The following is a 20188-nucleotide window of genomic DNA, read 5'->3' as shown; positions in this document are numbered from 1 at the left end:
AATATCACAGCTGCACTTTGGCTGTTGACAGCTTCATTATTCCTATGGCATTCAACTGGGTAATTCATTTCGGAGGAACAGCAATATCTCCTGTTACTTCTAATGGCCTGAATGTAATTTTGCAAGCTTTTTGAAAATGAATGTGCTCCCTCATGTTTAGCTTTGCCCTGGAATGGAAAACAATTAGGGCAACCATTAGCTAACAACATTGGAACACTCACTGTTTTACCATAGGGCAGCAGCTCCAGCAGGAAACATTAGTGATAAGTTCCGATCTATGTATGGGTCATGGGTGGCCTTAGCAGCTGCTTTTTGATTCATAATGATTATAGTCTTCATGGGCCTGATTGTGTTCTCTCTTACACTAATGTTACAATGAAGTATCTTCATGGATCTCAGTGGAGTCATTCTTTATTTACACTCGTGTGGGAGAATTCAGACCCCCAAGTGACCAGATAGTTTTCTAACCACAGGAAATGATAAGCCTGTCCCATTGAAGACAAGGACAATTTTTCTATTGACTGAACTGGGAGCAAGATCAAGCCCCATATGAAGTTTTTAAAAATCCTGACATGATTAGTTAGGCTTCTTAACCCCAAACTTTACTTCCAGTTTCCAAACCCCACTGTTCTTTTGAGCATTTTGCATCCTCTCTATGTGCATAGGGCCGGACTCTTAGCTGGTGTAAATCAGTTCAGCTCCGTGCTTAATTTGTGCCCGGGCTTGCCAGGGGTGAGCCATAGCCCCTCTGGGCTTGGCAGTTCAAAGCCCTGGCACCTCTGCGCTTGTCATGTCAGATATGAATGTAAAAAAATTGCTTGAGCTTTCGCACCTAATTGCTTGAGCCCCAGCACCTCTTTCATTACCAATTAAGCACTGGTTTAGCTCCATTGACAATAGTAGAGCTAAAGTAGCTTACATACACGGAGGATCTGGCCTAGAATATGCAAATGATTCCTACTGAAATATCTTGTGCAAATTTGCCTGGTAGTTAAGAGTTGGACATGGTGTAACTGGGACAGCGCAGTACATGTGTGTTCCTGCTGTTCCGTGGTCCATTATCTTGCCTGTGAAGAACTGAGTGAATACTGCCACCTATTGTTTGATGAAATAAAAATTTAGTGTTGCCCACCTACCTTGAGATGCAACACACCATCTGAGCATTCCCATTCAGGTAAGCAAAATGCTACGTATGTTATCACTTTGCATAAGACGTAAGTACAAATCTGATCAATGGAACTGGAATCCAGCAAAACATACTGCTTAGCTGCAAAAATATCTATTGTATATACATTTGAGGCTACCACAGGGTAAAAATTATGTTAAACATTCCAGTTAGTCAGCAAATTAGGGAGGCCATGGTAAATGAAATATATTGCAAAACTCACATCTACAGGAAAATAAATCATCTGCTGGAATGCAAAGTGGCTCAGTTAGTGATATGCTGGACGCAGCTCACCTTGTAAGGTGATCGAAAGAAGGATATGAAAATGTCCCCACTGCAACGTGTCGCTTCCCTAGTACAGTTTGTGGAAACAGAGTAGTTGAACTATTCAGCTCAACTAATTCAGGATGAAATATGGGCAGCTGAAATATTAAATAGCTGATGTGTATATAAGTCAACCAGTGGAATCCCCTTAATCGCCAAAGTCTAAGAACATGTGAGTTCCTGCACCAGATCAGACCAACCTGTGGCACTGTTTGTTTTATCTTAATCCCAACTTCTTCTTCTCTCTGTGCCTCTCAATCTTTTCTTCCTCTTCAGAAATCAATGGCGGTATCTCTGGAACTCATTTATACTCTCTTATTCAGTCACCTTTCCTGATCATTTATTCCATGTTTCTTCTCCTTTATGATAAGTTCCCTCCTTAGCATATTTATTCTTACTTTATTTATTAAATGTTATTTTATGTCCTTTCATTTCTGAACTTGCAATCAATGAACTTAAACCCACGTGGCAGGAAGGGTTTTCAATGCATTAATTTCAGTTAATGTTAGCAAAATAGTTATTTGTTAAAGAAGTAGCCTGGACAAGAGAAAAGTCTTTGTTTCATTTTCTACCAGCTAATGTTTGCACTGAAGAATACGGAGAAATACTAGACACCATGAAAAGATAAGTCATGAGGTCAAATCCAATAGCCAATCTTCAAAATGAAAGCAGAAGGGATAGGAAATATTGGCACCAGGGAAGGAACCACCAGGAAATGGTCATGAACAGACCAGTTGTATTAAATTGTCATCACACTCTGTTTGTCCTAAAGCAGCCAGAGAGCTCTCATCCATAGGAGAGCTGCACAGGTAAAGAACCTAGATATAGGCAAACCTGTCCCTAGACTAGTGATGACTGAAGCTAAATCAAATATTTACATCTTTATTCCAATGGGGATACAAGAACCCCTCAAAGTGGCTTTACTTGCTTCTGTCGATTTGTTGCTCACGCTGTGGGTAAGTTAAATTAACTGTCATCACTCAGATTTTCGTCTAAGCTATGTATCAGACTTCATCTGGTCCTTTTGCTAAATTCATCTGGCCCACAGGACAAGATAAGACTCCACAGAAGAGAAGAAAATCGCTGAAAAAATAAGTTTCTAATCCTCGGTTTCAGAGTAACAGCCGTGTTAGTCTGTATTTGCAAAAAGAAAAGGAGTACTTGTGGCACCTTAGAGACTAACCAATTTACTTGAGCATGAGCTTTCGTGAGCTACAGCTCACTTCATCGGATGCATACTGTGGAAAATACAGAAGACGTTTTTATACACACAAACCATGAAAAAATGGGTGATTATCACTACAAAAGGTTTTCTCTCCCCCCCACCCCACCCTCCTGCTGGTAATAGCTTATGTAAAGTGAACACTCTCCTTACAATGTGTATGATAATCAAGGTGGGCCATTTCCAGCACAAATCCAGGTTTTCTCCCCACCCCCCTCACAAAACACCCCCCCCAACAAACGCACTCTCCTGTTGGTAATAGCTTATCTAAAGTGACAGGTTTCAGAGTAAGAGCCGTGTAAGTCTGTATTCGCAAAAAGAAAAGGAGTACTTGTGGCACCTTAGAGACTAACCAATTTATTTGAGCATGAGCTTTCGTGAGCTACAGCTCACTTCATCCGATGAAGTGAGCTGTAGCTCACGAAAGCTCATGCTCAAATAAATTGGTTAGACTCTAAGGTGCCACAAGTACTCCTTTTCTTTTATCTAAAGTGATCACTCTCCTTACAATGTGTATGATAATCAAGGTGAGCCATTTCCAGCACAAATCCAGGGTTTAACAAGAACGTCGGGGGGGGGGGGTAGGAAAAAACAAGGGGAAATAGGTTACCTTGCATAATGATTTAGCCACTCCCAGTCTCTATTCAAGCCTAAGTTAATTGTATCCAATTTGCAAATGAATTCCAATTCAACAGTCTCTCGCTGGAGTGTGGATTTGAAGTTTTTCTGTTGTAATATCGCAACTTTCATGTCTGTAATCGCGTGACCAGAGAGACTGAAGTGTTCTCTGACTGGTTTATGAATGTTATAATTCTTGACATCTGATTTGTGTCCATTTATTCCTTTATGTTGAGACTGTCCAGTTTGACCAATGTACATGGCAGAGGGGCATTGCTGGCACATGATGGCATATATCACATTGGTGGATGTGCAGGTGAACGAGCCTCTGATAGTGTGGCTGATGTTATTAGGCCCTGTGATGGTGTCCCCTGAATAGATATGTGGGCACAGTTAGCAACAGGCTTTGTTGCAAGGATAGGTTCCTGGGTTAGTGGTTCTGTTGTGTGGTGTGTGGTTGCTGGTGAGTATTCGCTTCAGGTTGGGCGGCTGTCTGTAGGCAAGGACTGGCCTGTCTCCCAAGATTTGTGAGAGTGTTGGGTCATCCTTCAGGATAGGTTGTAGATACTTGATAATGCATTGGAGGGCTTTTAGTTGGGGGCTGAAGGTGATGGCTAGTGGTGTTCTGTTGTTTTCTTTGTTAGGCCTGTCCTGTAGGAAATGGCCCACCTTGATTATCATACACATTGTAAGGAGAGTGATCACTTTACATAAGCTATTACCAGCAGGAGAGTGGGTGGGGGGAGAGAAAACCTTTTGTAGTGATAATCACCCATTTTTTCATGGTTTGTGTGTATAAAAACATCTTCTGTATTTTCCACAGTATGCTTCCGATGAAGTGAGCTGTAGCTCATGAAAGCTTATGCTCAAATAAATTGGTTAGTCTCTAAGGTGCCACAAGTACTCCTTTTCTTTTTCTAATCCTCGTAGTTGCAAAGAAAAAGCTTGGAAAGATGACCCGAGTGTAACTGATGCAGTGATGACTGCTAACAGGATTCCACCAGTGGGGAGAGAGATGGCGGAAGAGTGGGTGGGTCGGGGCAATGTATATCATCCCCCATCACTGGCCCCACAGAGCTCTGGGAGCAAATACATACCGGCTTATACTAAGGCACCATTTCAGAAAGGCACTTAAGCATGCACTTAACTTTAGGCATGTGCCTAAATCCCATTTGCCTTGAGTAGAATTAGGCAGATGCTTAAGTGCTTTGCTAAATAATAATGGTTCTTATTATTCCTCTCATCTGTAATCTTTATGGGAATTAGATTCTTGTCATCGTAATTTACAATGGGCAGCTGTAGAAACTATTGTGGCGTAACAAGAGGAGTATCAGGATATTAGCTGAAAAATAGGCAGCAAGAGCAAATTAAAATCCTAGCAGAGACAAAGGCCAGGTCGCTGTGCTAATGTCTACAGCTAAACAAATAATTGATACTGAACAATTTGCTGGATGAGTCTGGGCACTTTTTATGTTTGTCAGAATAACTGAGAGGATCTCATCTTCCTCAGATATGTGTGTTAGAATTTACTCATGAGCTTTCATGTGACGTTTCCCCTTCTCCCTCACTCTACGGATGGATCACGTTTCCCCTTTTCCCTCACTCTATGGATGGTTTACTCTTAATGTTCAAAGTGTGGTATTTTAAATCTGAGTTGTGTTGGTCATTGTATTTTTTCTGTTCCCTGAATCAGGAAGAGCAGGACTTGATCTGGGTCTTCCACTCCTCTCCCCCCACCTCCCAGTCTTCTTAAATGGAAACGTATTTTAAAAACTCAAAATTGCTCATGAAGCAAAATAGTTGTTTACCAGTCAGCCCTACTGTATATCCACATGGATAGGTTACTAGACTGAATGAGACCAAACCCAGCTCGGCCACTAACTTTCTGAGTGACATTGGACAAGCCACTCTGAAATAATTGTAAGCAATTTAAAACTGGAACAAGAAATTATTGATTCCGTATATTTGTCAGCATTGTTTAACTATTGGCTAACAAAGTGCTTTCTGAAATTCTAAGATAACTTCAGGAACTGATCCATTATCAGACCGAGTTATACTTCACAGAGCTCAACTCAGATGTCTGAAGCCAGCTGCGATTGACTTTGATAAAGAGACCTGCAAGGTGCTGTTCAACATGCCAGCTAGAAAAGAATCCTGAGCTGAACTGAAACTAAGGCATTTGTTCTTGCTTTTTAACATCTATACCTCTGTTGCCTTGAAAGGACTTTGAGAGGCTTTCAAGTTCTCGCAACCCACACTAAATGCCCCCAGCTGGTATAAATGAGTGTCGCTACATTTACTTTGATTTACACCAGCTGAGGATTTGGCTCTTAAGTTTTATATTTGAAACTTAAATTAAAAACTTGGGAGAAATAGGGAGCTCTCATAATTATTCAGCAGTCCTTTAATTACATAAACAACACTTTTTTTTCAATTTATCCCCACACCCTCAAAGATTTCCACAAACCACGCTTTTCCTCATGAGAATATGTGAGCAAGATTGGCACTTCCATCACAGTGGGCCTTGTTTAGCCTTACGTCTCCCTGCTGATGTGCTTTTGAACAAGACCCATTCTGACAGATCTCCTTTGCCAAACGAGTTCATCACCACTGAAGTAGTCTCCAAACTAGTTCATCCTCCACCATTGACAGAATGGTGCTCAAACGGGCCCAAGCCGAGATGCAAAGATTTTCTGCAGTTGCAATTCACATGTGATTTATTTGCATCCCAGTAGGTTTTCACTGAGTCTTGAGATTGAATGAATCAGAAAACCTCAAAGCAAAACAACCACCAAGTTTCACCCAGTTCTGATCCAAAACCATTTCAATGTCAAATATTAGGCCCAGTTTGGCAAATCTTGTTACTGAAACCTGGGCTGGGTTGCCAGCTTAGAACAAAATCCGAAACCAGGTGAGTTCTGTGGAGTGCCAAGGTTTTGCAGGGAACACTTTGCTCTGCTCTGACCAGTTAAACATAAGCAGCTAACATGTCGGCACTAAGCAGCAAACCTGTAGACGCTTAAAATAATTCCAGTGCTCGCCTTCATGAGTCCAGACCTCTTCTCGGCTTCACTAGGTTTACTGAAGTCTGATACCAAGTTTCAAAAAACAGATTGGAGTTCTTACTCCATACTATGCAGCTTATGCCTAACAGATTGCTGAAGCTATAGTTAGTGGAAGGCTATGATCGCTATTAGTTGGCCCCAATCTAAGGATCATTGTTTTGACTAATCACCTGAGATGGGCTCACGCTGCAGAGCGCCTAGATCCACATTTCAAACTCCCCAAAGTTTGAAAGCACTTACCATTCAACACAGAAATCAGAGTTATATTCAGCTGTCCAGCCAGTTCTGCTGCAGGCTGTGTAAGAACAGACCCCATGTCATGTAGGGGCATAGGGACAGATTCTGCTCTCAGCTGCACTGGTGTAAGCAGGACACCACCCTGCAAGAAGAAGCTCAGCACCCTCAACTTTCTTTTGAAGTGGGTGAGAATCAAGCGTGGCCACCATCTCCCAGAGCATGCTCAGCACTTTCCAGAATCATACCTGAGTAACTGCACTGAGTCAGAGAGACTACTCCAGGCTCACTCTAAAACCCACAGTGCCTACAAAAAACTGAACAGTGGGCAGGCTACTAGTATGTGAGGTCCCTGCCTATCACGCTGGCCAGTACTGTTTCATTGTTCCGTTGTACCCCCTGATTTGTCTGTTTGTATCCACCTGTTGTTTTATATGTAGATTGTAAGCTCCTTGGGGCAGGGACCTAGCACAGTGGGATCCTTGCCCATGACTGGGGCTCCTGGGCGCTATGATAATACAAATAATAATAGTAAAATCACTCTTATAGACAACTGATATAGACACATCCCAAAGTGAGAATCTAAAAGAGTCTTTTCATTTTATTCTGTTGCTAGGTGCTTAACTTTTATGGTTGTTCGAATTTAACCAGGAAGGCGATCCAAAAACATATAGTACTTTACTTGAGCATCTTTGTTTATCTTCAGTCCAACACATATCTGTATTTTTAGCATTCTGAGGTTTGGTAAACTTTTTGCATATTCTGACTTTGTAACATATTACTGGGTTCAATGGGATCCAGGTTTTACATTTTCTACTATACATTTAAAAAAAAACCCACCTCTTTTTTGTCACTGTTTTTGTACCAGGCTGTACTGTCAGAAACATTTTAAAATTAATTCTTGGGGACCTGTTGTAACTAAAATTTAAGCATCATTAAAGTTGTACGTGCTGGGGTGGGGGGAGTTACGGGTTTCATAACCTTTTAAAGATAACCTATTCATGCTGGGAGCTTTGAAATGATCTTGCAGATGTCCCAGAGCTATGGCTATGGTTGCTGCTTTTGTTGCTATGATTGCAGACAGCTGTATTGGTAGCTTGGTGAAAGAAAGAACAGTACATCATATGCAATCATGAATTGCTGGACAAAGTGTAGGGCGAGGATTATTTTTCTCTTATTGATTTAACTTAGAACTAATTGTTTTAAGATGACTGCATTAATGTCTTTTTGTTCATACTGAGTGACGATTGACTACAATTCTCGTTTTGTTTACTCTGGGCAGTGATTACTTGTTCTACTTGCATGCTGTGCTGATCAATTCTTAGAGACACAACAGGCTAAAAGCATACAGAAGTCATGGCATCTTTGACTACAGAAACAAGAGCCTTAGATACCGGTCATTACTATAGCTGCAGCACTAAGAGCACAAGTAGTGTTAAGACATCAGATATTTTACTTCAGATGTTTCATAATTTGTTTTTATCTTTGGTTTTTGCACTGAGATTTAATCAGTGATCTTGGACGTCAGTAATTGCTTGTAGTAAGCTCTTTCCTTTTTTGATCATTCATACAGTGTAGGAAAGAGGCTGAACCAGAAAAGAAAGCAAAGCCAATGTGAAATATTGAATGAAGATAGTGGACAATTACTACCAACTTGTTTCCATTCTGCATTGTACAGCCTAAGCTGGTAAGTCAAATTTAATTCTCTAACTCATATGTTCTCTAGCTATGTGTTGGTGAATGAAATCACTTAATAAATAAGTGTGGGGGGGTCTTTATTATTATCTATTGTGTGTGTGTGTGTGTTTTTTATCAAATCTTCCAAAGTTAACACATCTACACCTATGCTGTATTTATACAGTGTGCCTGTATATACAGTATGTTCATATGTGTATAACCGACACACACCGATACGTAATCCAGGGATTTGTTTTTCTTTTGCAATGTGATTTTAGAAACTGTGCGTGAATATTTGATCAGTTCCCCAAGATGAAATAAGCTGCTTTCAAGGGTAGGTTATTTAAATGGATTTTATCTAAAATCTGCACTTTTAAAACACATGCCTGTTAGGAAAGATTACTTAAGTAGTGCCTGGGATGTGTGATCAGAAACCTGATCACAAAAATTAGATTACATTGTGTACAGTATGAAACATGTGTTGGGTGACTTCCCTCTCTTAGTTGGTACATGCTAAATGAGAGTGATAATGAGAACCAGTGTCTGCATGTGATGGCCATTACTAGTGTAAAATGTCTGCAGAAGACTGTTTGCCTGGTGATTCAGATATTCATTATTGGAACCATTTTTGTTGTGATTTTTAATTTTTAAAAAAGTGGACTACTGACAGTATTGGTTATGCCCAGTTATAATGTGAGCAGATGCTCTGCAGGCTACCCTGCAGAGCACTACCTATGCCCCCAAACCTGCAGCACATTTGTCGTCAATTTCTTGATTGACTGTGACAAGCGTTAGCCAGTTAGGTCAAATATTGTGACAGTTATTGTGATGTGCACAAAAAGACCTATTCAGAACAGCACTGAGATCACCTAACTCATTTAAATTTGTGACCTAAGCTAGATATGTGCTGTGGTTTCCAGAGGTGAAAGCCTTGAATATATCATCCCCACTGCACCACCTAGCACCTACCGGGTTTGTTTTTTTATAATACACTGCTACCAGTTTAACTCTAGAAATCATCCATCCTTCATCATAGCACATCTTCAATTGTCCATATGTTAAAAACATGAAGACATGTCCAATATGTAACTTCAGTGAAAATGATGTATGTTTTGCTGTATCATCTGACATGGCTCTGAAAGCTAACCTGAATTTCTTATAAAAAAAGCCTAAAGATGTTCTTATAAAATTGCTTAGATGTTATAAAACTGCTACCAGCCAATTTGAATATCCCTGCATTTGGAGTAGTTTTGAATCATGTGAGTTACAGATGAAAAGACCCCATAGATTATCAAATTGCCTTCCCAATGCAGGATTGTTCCGTGTTTTTACTGAGTCTAGTTTCCATCAATTCCCTTGGGAGACAGCTCTCCAGCTTAATAAGATCACACTACTAGAAAGTTTTCAGTGAAATGCAGCATACATTTTCCCTTTCCTTTCTTTCATCTCATAACTGCTTATTACATATCCCATTGTGCTGTCCTAAATGCAGTAATCGTCAGCAATAATTTGCATTTTACAAACATTCTATGAACATGCTGATCAGGACTCCAATGAATTTGCATTACATTATTTCCAACTGTTACTTGGCTGTTGTGTGCTTAGTTCATGTGATGTTTTATGTACTTCTGTTCGTATATAAAAATAGCCCAGTGAACATTTTTAAGGTCACTGATGACCTAATACGGGATCAGTGTGGATGTGCTACTATTGTCACATAGAAAAAAGGTGTCACTGAATCACTGCAAGCTTTATAGCTATGTTTACTCAACCTCCTCTTTGACCTATCTCTCCTTGGATAAAGAGCAACACCCATGGGGTTATGTGGTCATAAAGATGTATATTTTTCATATATGCACAAATAAAACAATAATAGGTTGCTCTTGTATAGCACTTTTCATCAGCAGATCTCAAATTTCTTTACAAATGAGCCATATATTATCTCCATTGTACTGATGGGGAAACTGAGGCACAGAGCAGTTAAAGTAACTTGCCCAACGTCATCCTGCAGGCCAGTGGCGGAGCAGGAAATAGAACCCAGGTCTCCTGACACCCCATTTAGTGTTATAGCCATTGGGAAATACTGCCTTTGTACCTGCATATTGATTTTAAAGATCAGCTATGGCTAACTCATAAAAAACCACTCATGGGTAATTAAAGAGACAAGGTGGGTGAGATAATATCTTTTACTGGACCAGCTTCTGTTGGTGACAGAGACAAGCTTTCGAACTACACAGAGCTCTTCTTCAGCTCTGGGAAAGATACTAAGAGTGTCACAGCTCAATACAAGATCAAACAGATAGAATATATACTAACTACTAATGCTAAACTAAGGGGCCATTCAAGGTGGAGTGGCCGGTAACCCTCCAAGCTCAGCATCAGGAGCAAGCTCCCCACACACCAGGCCACATCAACTGAAAGCTGCATCAGACCCTGCCAGAACAACAGATGCAAAACCTGCACACACATCTCCACGGCTACAATGATCAACATCCCCCACAACACACCTTTCAAGATCCAGTGCACTAAATGTTCCAGTAACAACTATGTGGGTTGAAACCAGACAATCACTATACTCTCAAATGAGCACACACAGGAAAATGATAAAAGACAAAAACATCACATCACCTGTGGGTGAACATTTTTTTCACAAAGTGATCGCACTATATGTGATCTATCAGTCCTCATCCTCAAAGGAAATCTGCACAACACTTTCAGAAGACAAGCCTGGGAGCTTAAATTCATAACTTTGCGAGACACTAAAAAACATGCCCTTAATAAAGACACTGAATTTATGGCTTATTACAAAATCTGTTACCAACTAACCCCCTTTTTGACCTGTGACTGCAGGGGTGTTAATGGTTCCCTTTCCCCTGGAATGGCCCCTTAGCATAGGTGCTAACTACTTATGCTAAACTATATGTTCGATCTTTTATTTAGCTGTGACGCTCAGAGTACCTTTCCCAGACCTGAAGAAGAGCCTCTGTGCAGCTTGGAAGCTTGTCTCTCTCACCAACAGAAGTTTGTGTCATAAAGGATATTACCTCACCCACCTTGTCACTCTCATAACCTGGGACCAACACAGCTACAACACCACTGCATACATCCATGGATAGAGCAATCTACTGCAATGGTCCTCAGAAGGGTGCTGTTCAAATGTTTGGTACCTAAACGTATTTTGTCCCTGAGGTTACACTAGCATCTTTCTCATTTGTATGTAGCAAGCCTCATTCACCACCATGTTACTCAAGCTGCACAGTGCTATAACTGTCGAAGTCAATGGAGCAATGATATCGATTTTTAAGGGCCAAAGCAACCATCATGATTATCAAGTCTGACCTCCTGCCTATCACAGCTTCCCAGAGGGATTGCCAGTGTGCAACACAATGGTCCAGCTGTCCATCCTTAGCAAATGGGGGACTGGGCTCTCCTTTAACAGAGCATCACCCAGCAGTCAGAAGTCATGGGAAATCAAGACTGCTGACATTTAGAGAAGATTTGTTCAGGCTCTGCCACCAGCAGAGGCTGAATTCCCCTTCTTATAAAAGAGGTAGGCGTTGGTGGCAGGGTCCACCTGGGTCGGTTAGTGTATGACACAGTAGTGGGCACTAGCATTTACACCCCCTGGTGTGGACTAATGCGCCATGTGGGTAAGCGCTTAGAATGGCATTGACAGGCCAATACATAGGTTGTTTGGCCTGGCTCTAGATGGAAAGGCAGCCTATTTAGTTACACAGGCCTAGATTCTCAAAGGTGTCTAGGTGCCTAACTCCAGTTTATTTCAGTGGGAATTAGGTCTGTAGTGTAGACATAACCTGACAGCAGCACCGCTGTACCACTGCAGCTGTGCCGCTGTAAGGTCTCCTGTGCAGCCATTCTGTGCCGATGGGAGAGAGCTCTCCCGTCAGCATAATTAAACCATCCCCAACAAGCGGCAGGAGCTATGAAGTGCATCTCAGGCGGCATAGTGCTGTCCACACCGGCGCTTTTGTCAGTGAAACTTATGTCAGTCAGGGGGACCGGTGTTTTTTTCACAGTCCTGATATGGGTTTGTTCTTAGTTCTTTAATGATTTAATGGGATCAGCCGGAAGTAGCAAGCATCGAATGCCACCATTACTTGTTCTTAGTCGTAGCATGATGGTATTTCTAGGCTTAAGAAGTCCCATTCAGTACCAAGCAGAGCTGTTTGACTTGTTCGTTACAAATGAACCTAGCCCTTTTCTCTTGCTGTTATCAAGGCATTTGCAAACCATTCATCATCTCTGCAAATGCAAGGGGAGATTTTCAGAGGCGCAGATGGGAGTTAGGTGCCCAAGTTCCTTCGACTTTCAGTGAAAGTTGGGTGTTTCCTGGTCCCCTGGGCCTCTGAACATCTCCCCTGCATACACTAGTCACAAATATCTGCTCAGCCACTTGGACAAACTATTTGCAGCCCCTGGATTATTCATGAAACTTCCCCTTTTACTATTTGCAGTACATGACTGCTCACTTTTCTTGTGTGGGGTAGCCTCTGCTCCATGACTGGATGCCTGGAACTTTTAAACAGGCGCAGAGTGAATTGAACTATGTTGTGAGTGTTTGCAAGACCCTTCACGTTATTGGTACACAGCGTTTGGCGCTGATTCTTCACACACGCTGCTATACAGAAGGAGCCATATATTGTAGTCAGTGCAGGGTAAAGCTGATGTGAGAGCAGATGCCCTTTGTGTTTCAAATCTGTTGCTCAGTGGAATACAGGGAAGCAGGTTATCATGGGGGCATTCCGAGGGGCTCTTTGCCGTCACTCTGAGCGACTGAGAATAAAGTGATCTTTGGTAAGGTGCTGAGTCGCCATTAAATATTAATAACATGAGACTGTGGGATCTGATGATCTCTGGGGGCAACACACCAAATCCAACCACCTCTTTAAACGTATCTTCACACTTTCATTAGAAACTTATTGAACTAATGGCAAGAGTCTGAATAGGGAGTTAATGCGAGCACACTCTTAACAGCCATTTTTTAAAAATCGTTTTATTTCACTGACTGCACCTTTGCTCGTGTTTTCAATTAAAACTCCTGATTGAGCCGCTCACTGCATCAGTAAAACAGAATGGTTTTTGCACTTGTCGTGTGTTGGCCGGTAAAATCAGCGCTTACTGACCGTTTCCACATCTGGTTCATGGAGTATGTGGGGGCAGATCAATGCATGCTGCTCCAGATGTAACCAATGTGATTCCACCATGCGGATGAGGAAAAAAGGATTTGTGGCACCCATGCTGAGTGTTCACATCCCTTGTGTGCCATAGAGACCAAGTTTGGAGGGGCTCCTTTCATGCCCCCATGTCGCTAGGTATGGGGAACTAGGACGAGGGGGAAATCTTCCAATATATGGATCCACGGGATATTGCCCCAGTAGGGGACGACTGCAGCACCATGCAGAGTGATTCCACTGCTGCTCCTCAGCTGGATGGGATGGAGGGGACCTTCCAACCCAGCTTCCTGCTACCCTTACAGAAACCCCCTTCCACTAAACTTGGCCACTCCTGTGTGTTACTGTGCAGGGAGGGAGGAGAAAAGAAGAGGATCATTTACCTCAATTTCCCTCTACTGCAAAAAGGAAAAATAATTCCAGAATTTCAGGTAAAGGTAGATTTTTATTTTTATTGTAACCTCTGTATAATATTACAAGGTTCCTTGGTCCAGTGAATGGAACACACTGTAATTCAAAAGACCTGGATTCTGTTCCTGCCTCTGCTGTTGATCTGCTGTGTGACTTAGGCAAAGGCACTGACTGTGTCTCTGTTTCCCCTGCCACCCTTTGTCTGTCTCATCTATTTAGACTAGCTCTTCGGGACAGCAACTGTCTTACTCTGTGTTTTGTGCAAGTGCTTAGTGCACTGGGGTCATAATTTCAGTTCAGGCCACTGGGCTCTACTAAAATGCAAATTAATAATAATGAAAAAGCAAGATAACTTCTAGTGTGTGCAGTCTCACATGGCCATCAGGCTCAATGAAAGACGATCCTGGAGATCTTCGAAGGCCTGCTTTGCCTTGCATCCAGTTTTTGCTCATTAGTTGCAGGGATGCTGCTCACACAGAGTTCTGTTCTTGTTTGTATACACTGGTGTGCTGATTTAACCAGGAAGTCTCCTTGTCACATGTCCCAATTATCTCGAGTCTCTGGGCATATGTTCGTCATTCAGAGAACTTCTTTATTTGTAGTACCTCGTTAGCCTGGGAAATGTGTGAGGTTATTTGTAAATGGACACCTTTGTGTTCAGAATGTCTGCTGTGCCACCATTGACCAACGGGAATGGAAGACTTAGAGGACTTGTGAGAGTTGGCGTTGAGCTTTAAATCTTAGAGGCAAATTAAAGGCAAAGAGCAGCCGCAATTATGGGACAAGAAACTGTTTAGTAGAAAAGCTTTTATGACAATAAATGGTAGGGCCAAATTGCTAGGTCCTGATTCTGCAATCCTGCTTGTTCTGGTTGAATTTAGGGAATATCATCACTTTACATACATAGAGTATAAATCCCTTTTCCCAGTTCTCATTTAACCCAAACTCCTCCCCCACTTTTTAATTTTTTTTTTTACCAGAATTGTTGTTTTTCCCACAATGTGACTCACTTCGTCAGTTCCCTGGGTATCAAACCCACATGTTAGAGCTCTTATTCCTCCCATTGGCTGGCACTCATAGGGGTGGTCCCATTGGTGTCCACATCATACACGCTCCCATCCACTGATGTCAATGGGACTATCTCTGTAAGCAGCAACTCAGCAATGGAAAGGATCTAAAATATGGCCCTTCGTATTCTTGGGGTGGGGTTGGCCTACCTTAATGGAAGTCCATTGCTGCATAAGTCTTGTTGTGTGTGTGACAACAATGAGTTTTGAACAGATGAAGATAGTGTAGCAAACCTGTATCCAATGGCTGCATTGCCTTCTTTCTAGGAACTGCCCCGTGAAAATGACACAGCAAATGCAGAACTTGAACCTTTCGCAGACAAAAAAGAACAGTGGGCCGTCGTCTCCGAATGCTGCTAAACGACTGTATCGCAACCTCTCCGAGAAGCTGAAGGGGAGTCACGCATCTTTTGATGAGGCATATTTCAGGACCAGATCAGATCGACTCAGTCTCCGAAAGACTTCTGTGGTAATTACTTCATTTGTAACAGACTGTCATATTAGCTAATTTCACCTTGACCTCGCTTCTCTGTTGTACCCCTGTCTTCATCCTTCTTCATCTGCATTTTGTCTGTTCACTGACCTGCTCGACACACACCTGTTCCTGAGCTTATGACACAGAGGAATCCCACTGATGTGAAGCACATGGTAATTAGCACTGTACTTGATAGCAGATATTGGGTTTTTTCCTGGGGGCCAGATTCTGGAGCCCCCTTGCAGTACCAGTTCTTTATTCCATGAGGAGTCCACTTTTAAGGTGTAAGGTTCGACACAGTATGAGTAAATGTGGCAGAATCTGGCCCTATAGATAAGGAAAACGTCGAGCCCACTTTGGACACATAAGGAACGATCATTTTCTCTAGAAGTTTGATGTATGCGCCAATGGCTCTAAACAGCAAAGGAAGTGACAGTCGAATAAGTACAAGGGTCCCAGGCTAGGATGGTGAGCACCAGATCAGAACCTAGACAGAGAGCCAAGGATACACACACATCCAAGCTTTTGGCACTCTCCTCTGGTCGCAAAGCCCATCTATGGCCTTGATTGTACGAGATGCTGAGCACAGCATGTAGGCACTCGCTTAACCAAGCGCAGGACTACTCCCGTTGACTTCAGTGGGGCTGCAGAGACAGCCTCGTGCGCTGCATTCTGACAGGCTCGGACAAACAGGCAAAGACCTCCATGGAATGACTCAGGCCCAGGTTCAGTAAGCAACACAACCTCCTCTGGAGGCAGGAAGGACACGCCCTTGGATTTCTACTCCGAATTGCTTCTTGAGGGAGGGGAAGAGCAGCCACCTGGAGGGGCTGCCTGTGGATGTGCCAAGAAATGTCTGCTCACCCAGCCAGCACGGTAACAACGCATGGGCTTAAAGTTAAGTGCTGTGCTGGATCAGGGCTAGTGTGCTCAGCACCTTGCAGGACAGCGCTGCCTAAGGCCCATATTGCTAATGGGAACCGTATGACTGGCCAGAAAAAGATGTATGGCTTAGATTTCCTTAACATGTGCAAATCTGCCTTATATGTAAGAAAAATTGCATGCAGCAGTATAAGTGCTGAAGCCCTAGGAGAGTTAATTCAAAACAATCACAGCCCGTAGATCAGGCTAGATGTTTCTGTCATGAAGTTATAGGGCTAGATTCAGCCTGGCCCTGTTAGAGGGGCATGGCAGTAGAGAGGGCATTAGCGGACTGCTGTTCTCTATTTGGCCCGCAGAAGAGCTAGGCAGAACTGCAGCCCCTGTGCACTGGACATGACAGGACGGCTCCGTCCCCATTCCTATGATGGGCACAGGGGATTGGCTGTCTCCTGTCTTCCATGCACTGGCCAGGGGAGCTGCCTGGCTGTGGGAGAGGTAAGCAGCTGTGCATGGGCTTGGTAATGGGAACATAGCCTGTGTGCGTCAGGAATTTCTTCTTTGAGGCACAGCACCTCCTGATGCTGCCGTTGGGTCAGAGCAGCTACACCCCTCCCCTTAACAGGAGCTGCACGTAAATGGCACTATCTAGCCCAGGGGTGGGCAAACTACAGCCAGGGGGCTGCATCTGGCCCTTCAGACGTTTTAATCTGGCCCTCAAGCTCTCGCCGGGGAGTGGGGTCTGGGGCTTGCCCCGCTCCATGTGTGCCATGGCTCTGCGTGGCTCATGGAAGCAACAGCATGTCCCCACTCCAGCTCCTACACATAGGGGCAGCCAAGGGGCTCCTCATGCTGCCTCCGCCCCAAGCACCGCCCCCGCAGCTCCCATTGGCCGGGAACCAAGGCAAATGGGAGCTGCAGGAGCAATGCCTGCAGACAGGGCAGGGCGCAGAGTTGCCTGGCCGTGTTTCCACATAGGAGCCGGAGTGGGGACATGCCGCTGCTTCCAGGAGCTGCTTGAGGCAAGCGCCGCCCGGAGCCTGCACCCTGACCCCATTCCATGCTCCAAATCCTTGCCCCAGCCCTGATCCCCCTCCCGTGCTCTGAACCCCTCAGTCCCAGCCTGGAGTACCCTCCTGCACCCCCAACCCCTCATCCCCAGCCCCACCCCAGAGCCTGCACCCCCAGCTGGAGCCGTCATCCCATCCTGCACTCCAACCCCCAATTTCATGAGCATGCATGGCCCGCCATACAATTTCCATACCCACATATGGCCTTCGGGCCAAAAAGTTTGTCCACCCCTGATCTAACCCATGAGAGGGGTTTGTACAATGAAGTTTGAATGGATCCATTTTGGGGAGCATTTGGATTTAGGGGGTTTGCTACAGGCCTAGGTATAGGAGTTAGCGGTGGAAAAGGCCTACTGGGTCATGATTTCCACCCCATCTCCTGTCTTTTTTTGTTTCTTCTTACCAGGTTTTTTTAAATCATGTCTTTTGTATGATTACTGTGCTGGCAGATGCACTGCAATACCAGGCTGATGCATGGAGTGGATGGAATGAGTTCCTAGCCCAGCTCCCTGTTCCAAAAATCCACTTATTTTGCAGTCCCAGACAGGGAACACATCAGATCTTAAACTGTATAAATCTGTTCTCAGCCAAAAGGCTGCGATGCAAATGATGGCTGTGGAGACTGAACTCCTCTGTCACCTAGAGAGCTGCTGGCTTGCTCTCTCACTGCCCACCATCCTTCTCAGATCTACGCATGGGAGTGTTTGTTTCAGTCCTCAGCCTTACTGACAAAACTCTATTGCCAGGTATGATGTGGACAGTTGTATAATGGGAAATAGATCGAGCCTCACTACTTTTATGGCCTCCAATCCATTATGCAGCCATGAAAGTGTAATGGCTTTTTGCCACGACTGACCTGCTGTAGGCCAAATGCTAGAGGTGAAAGTTTCTATATCTCATCAGTGATCCAGAGCCTGATCCAACACCCATTGAAGTCAATGACACAATTCCCACTGACCTCCGTGGGCTTTGGATCAGGTCCCTGCTAAGCAAGCCAATCAACCAACTATCTATTATTTTCAGTGTTCACTGTGGAAAATAATCAGAAAACTACCAGTAAGGAGTAAAAATATGACACATCAAGGTGTTAGCTGATACGTTTTTTAATCCTAAACCTCAACTTAAAGGACATCTGTGGTATAGGGTCAACACACTGATTAAAATCAGATTTCCAGATGAGAGAACAGGATTTTTAGACCCTTTACTCACCGTCCAGTGGTGAACAGGTTTCTCGTCATTCTTTCTATGCAACACTTTCCATTCAAGAAATTTGTTGTCCAGCCAGAGACGTAGCCACCTCCCAAAGCTGCTTTATTCTCCCACTCATGTTTGTCAAAGCAATTCCTTGCTGGAACTAGTTTAACATTTTGTTTCCAACTCCAGCACCAGACATGGGCTTTTCTAGGTAACCCAAAGCAAATAGCTCCATGAGACTGCGTTTTTAAACACTCGGCACTTAATCACTTCACTGGAACATAGCTACTGCTTACCGCAAAGCAGCACGGTGGTTCTTTTCAAAGTGTACATTTTTGCATCTGTGTAACACCCTCCATAAATTAATCTTGTCGTGCAACTCTGTTAAGGGAGTAGAAACTTGAGAATTGTCCCTAAACTGCACTTGATCACTTGTAACTGGGCCATCAGATACTGCTTGCTCCCAGTGATGTTTTCACAGTGGAGAAATATACTGTGGGTGCAGATGAAGTCGGATGGCACTTTTGAGTCATTTTGATGGTACCAGCTGGTCTGAAGTTGAACATGTCGGTCTGATGAGATCACAGTCCTCCGTTTCCCCCATTTGAATTCCATCCCCAGGAGTTGCAGGTGATTGAATATAGTATAGCAAATACTAAGGGATGTGTTAAATAAGAGTTTGGTGAACTATTTGCGTTAACTGATATAGTATATAAAGATATTGCTTGTTTGCAAACTGCGCGCTACCGGGAAGAAGGATGGTCTAGTGGGTGCAGCACTTCACTGGGACTTGGGTTCAATTCCTAGCTCAGCGGCAGACACCAAGTGCAACCTGAGGCAAGTTACTTAATTTACCCTTTCCGCTCTCTAAAATAAGAGGCAATATTTTGCTCTCACACAAGCATATTATGAGAATAAAACCCAGTAATTATTGCAAGATGCTCAGATATGAGGAGGAGGAGGAGGGCCATATAAGTACCTAGGTAAAAAGAATAGACTACAGTTTCCATTGTTTTTTTTTTTTCCCTCAGTGTTCAAAACTGTTAGACAATTATTTCATGCAAATACTTTTCAGCCTATTGGTTGCTTCTGAATTGTTCATTCAGCATATTTGCAATTTGGCCTCTGCTGTTTTGATTGGATGCCAAGAGTAGGTTACAATACATGCTCTTCTCCTTGTCTAGATGAGAGCAACTCTGCATCAGATTTTCTGTGTGATTATGAACTTTCGTATTTGCATTTTGGGGTGAACTAATTTAGGCCCCCATTCAGCACAGCACTTAAGCACACGTTTAGGCGCATCCCTGTTCAGTAAAGCTTTTAGGGCCACATTTTCAAAGGCATTTAGGCAACTAAAGATATAGATAGGAGCCTAATATGATTTTTTGAACAATGTCTATGTAGATCTCACTGGGCACTTACTGGCATCTTTAGGTACCTAAATATCTTTGAAAATCTGACCCGTTAGCCTTTGCTTAACTTTAAGCATTTGTTTAAGTCCCATGAAAGTCAACAGGATTTAGGCATGCACTTAAATTTAAGCATGTGCTTAAATGCATTGAGGAATAGGGGTGGTTTGCTGAATTAAGGCTTTA

At 43.2% G+C, this 20188-nt stretch overlaps 1 protein-coding gene and 1 pseudogene across 4 annotated transcripts in view; one reads left to right on the top strand and one right to left on the bottom strand.

Annotated features, from left to right (window-relative positions):
* ANKFN1 (ankyrin repeat and fibronectin type III domain containing 1) overlaps positions 1 to 20188 on the top strand; it is a 302026-nt gene that overhangs the window by 193476 nt on the left and 88362 nt on the right. For all 4 annotated transcript variants that reach the window (XM_048818066.2, XM_075119245.1, XM_075119244.1 and 1 more), the window contains 2 exons: positions 8202 to 8315; positions 15243 to 15444. In XM_048818066.2, the coding sequence (XP_048674023.1) occupies positions 15259 to 15444 (186 nt within the window). In that variant the 5' untranslated portion in view covers positions 8202 to 8315; positions 15243 to 15258. The remainder of the gene's footprint in view (positions 1 to 8201; positions 8316 to 15242; positions 15445 to 20188) is intronic.
* LOC125621915 (U2 spliceosomal RNA) lies at positions 17829 to 18006 on the bottom strand (annotated as a pseudogene).

Source organism: Caretta caretta, chromosome 14, assembly GCF_965140235.1.
Source record: "Caretta caretta isolate rCarCar2 chromosome 14, rCarCar1.hap1, whole genome shotgun sequence".
In the NCBI taxonomy this organism is placed as follows: Eukaryota; Metazoa; Chordata; order Testudines; family Cheloniidae; genus Caretta; species Caretta caretta.
Note: the sequence above shows the minus strand (reverse complement) of the source record. Positions and strands in the feature narration are given on the sequence as shown.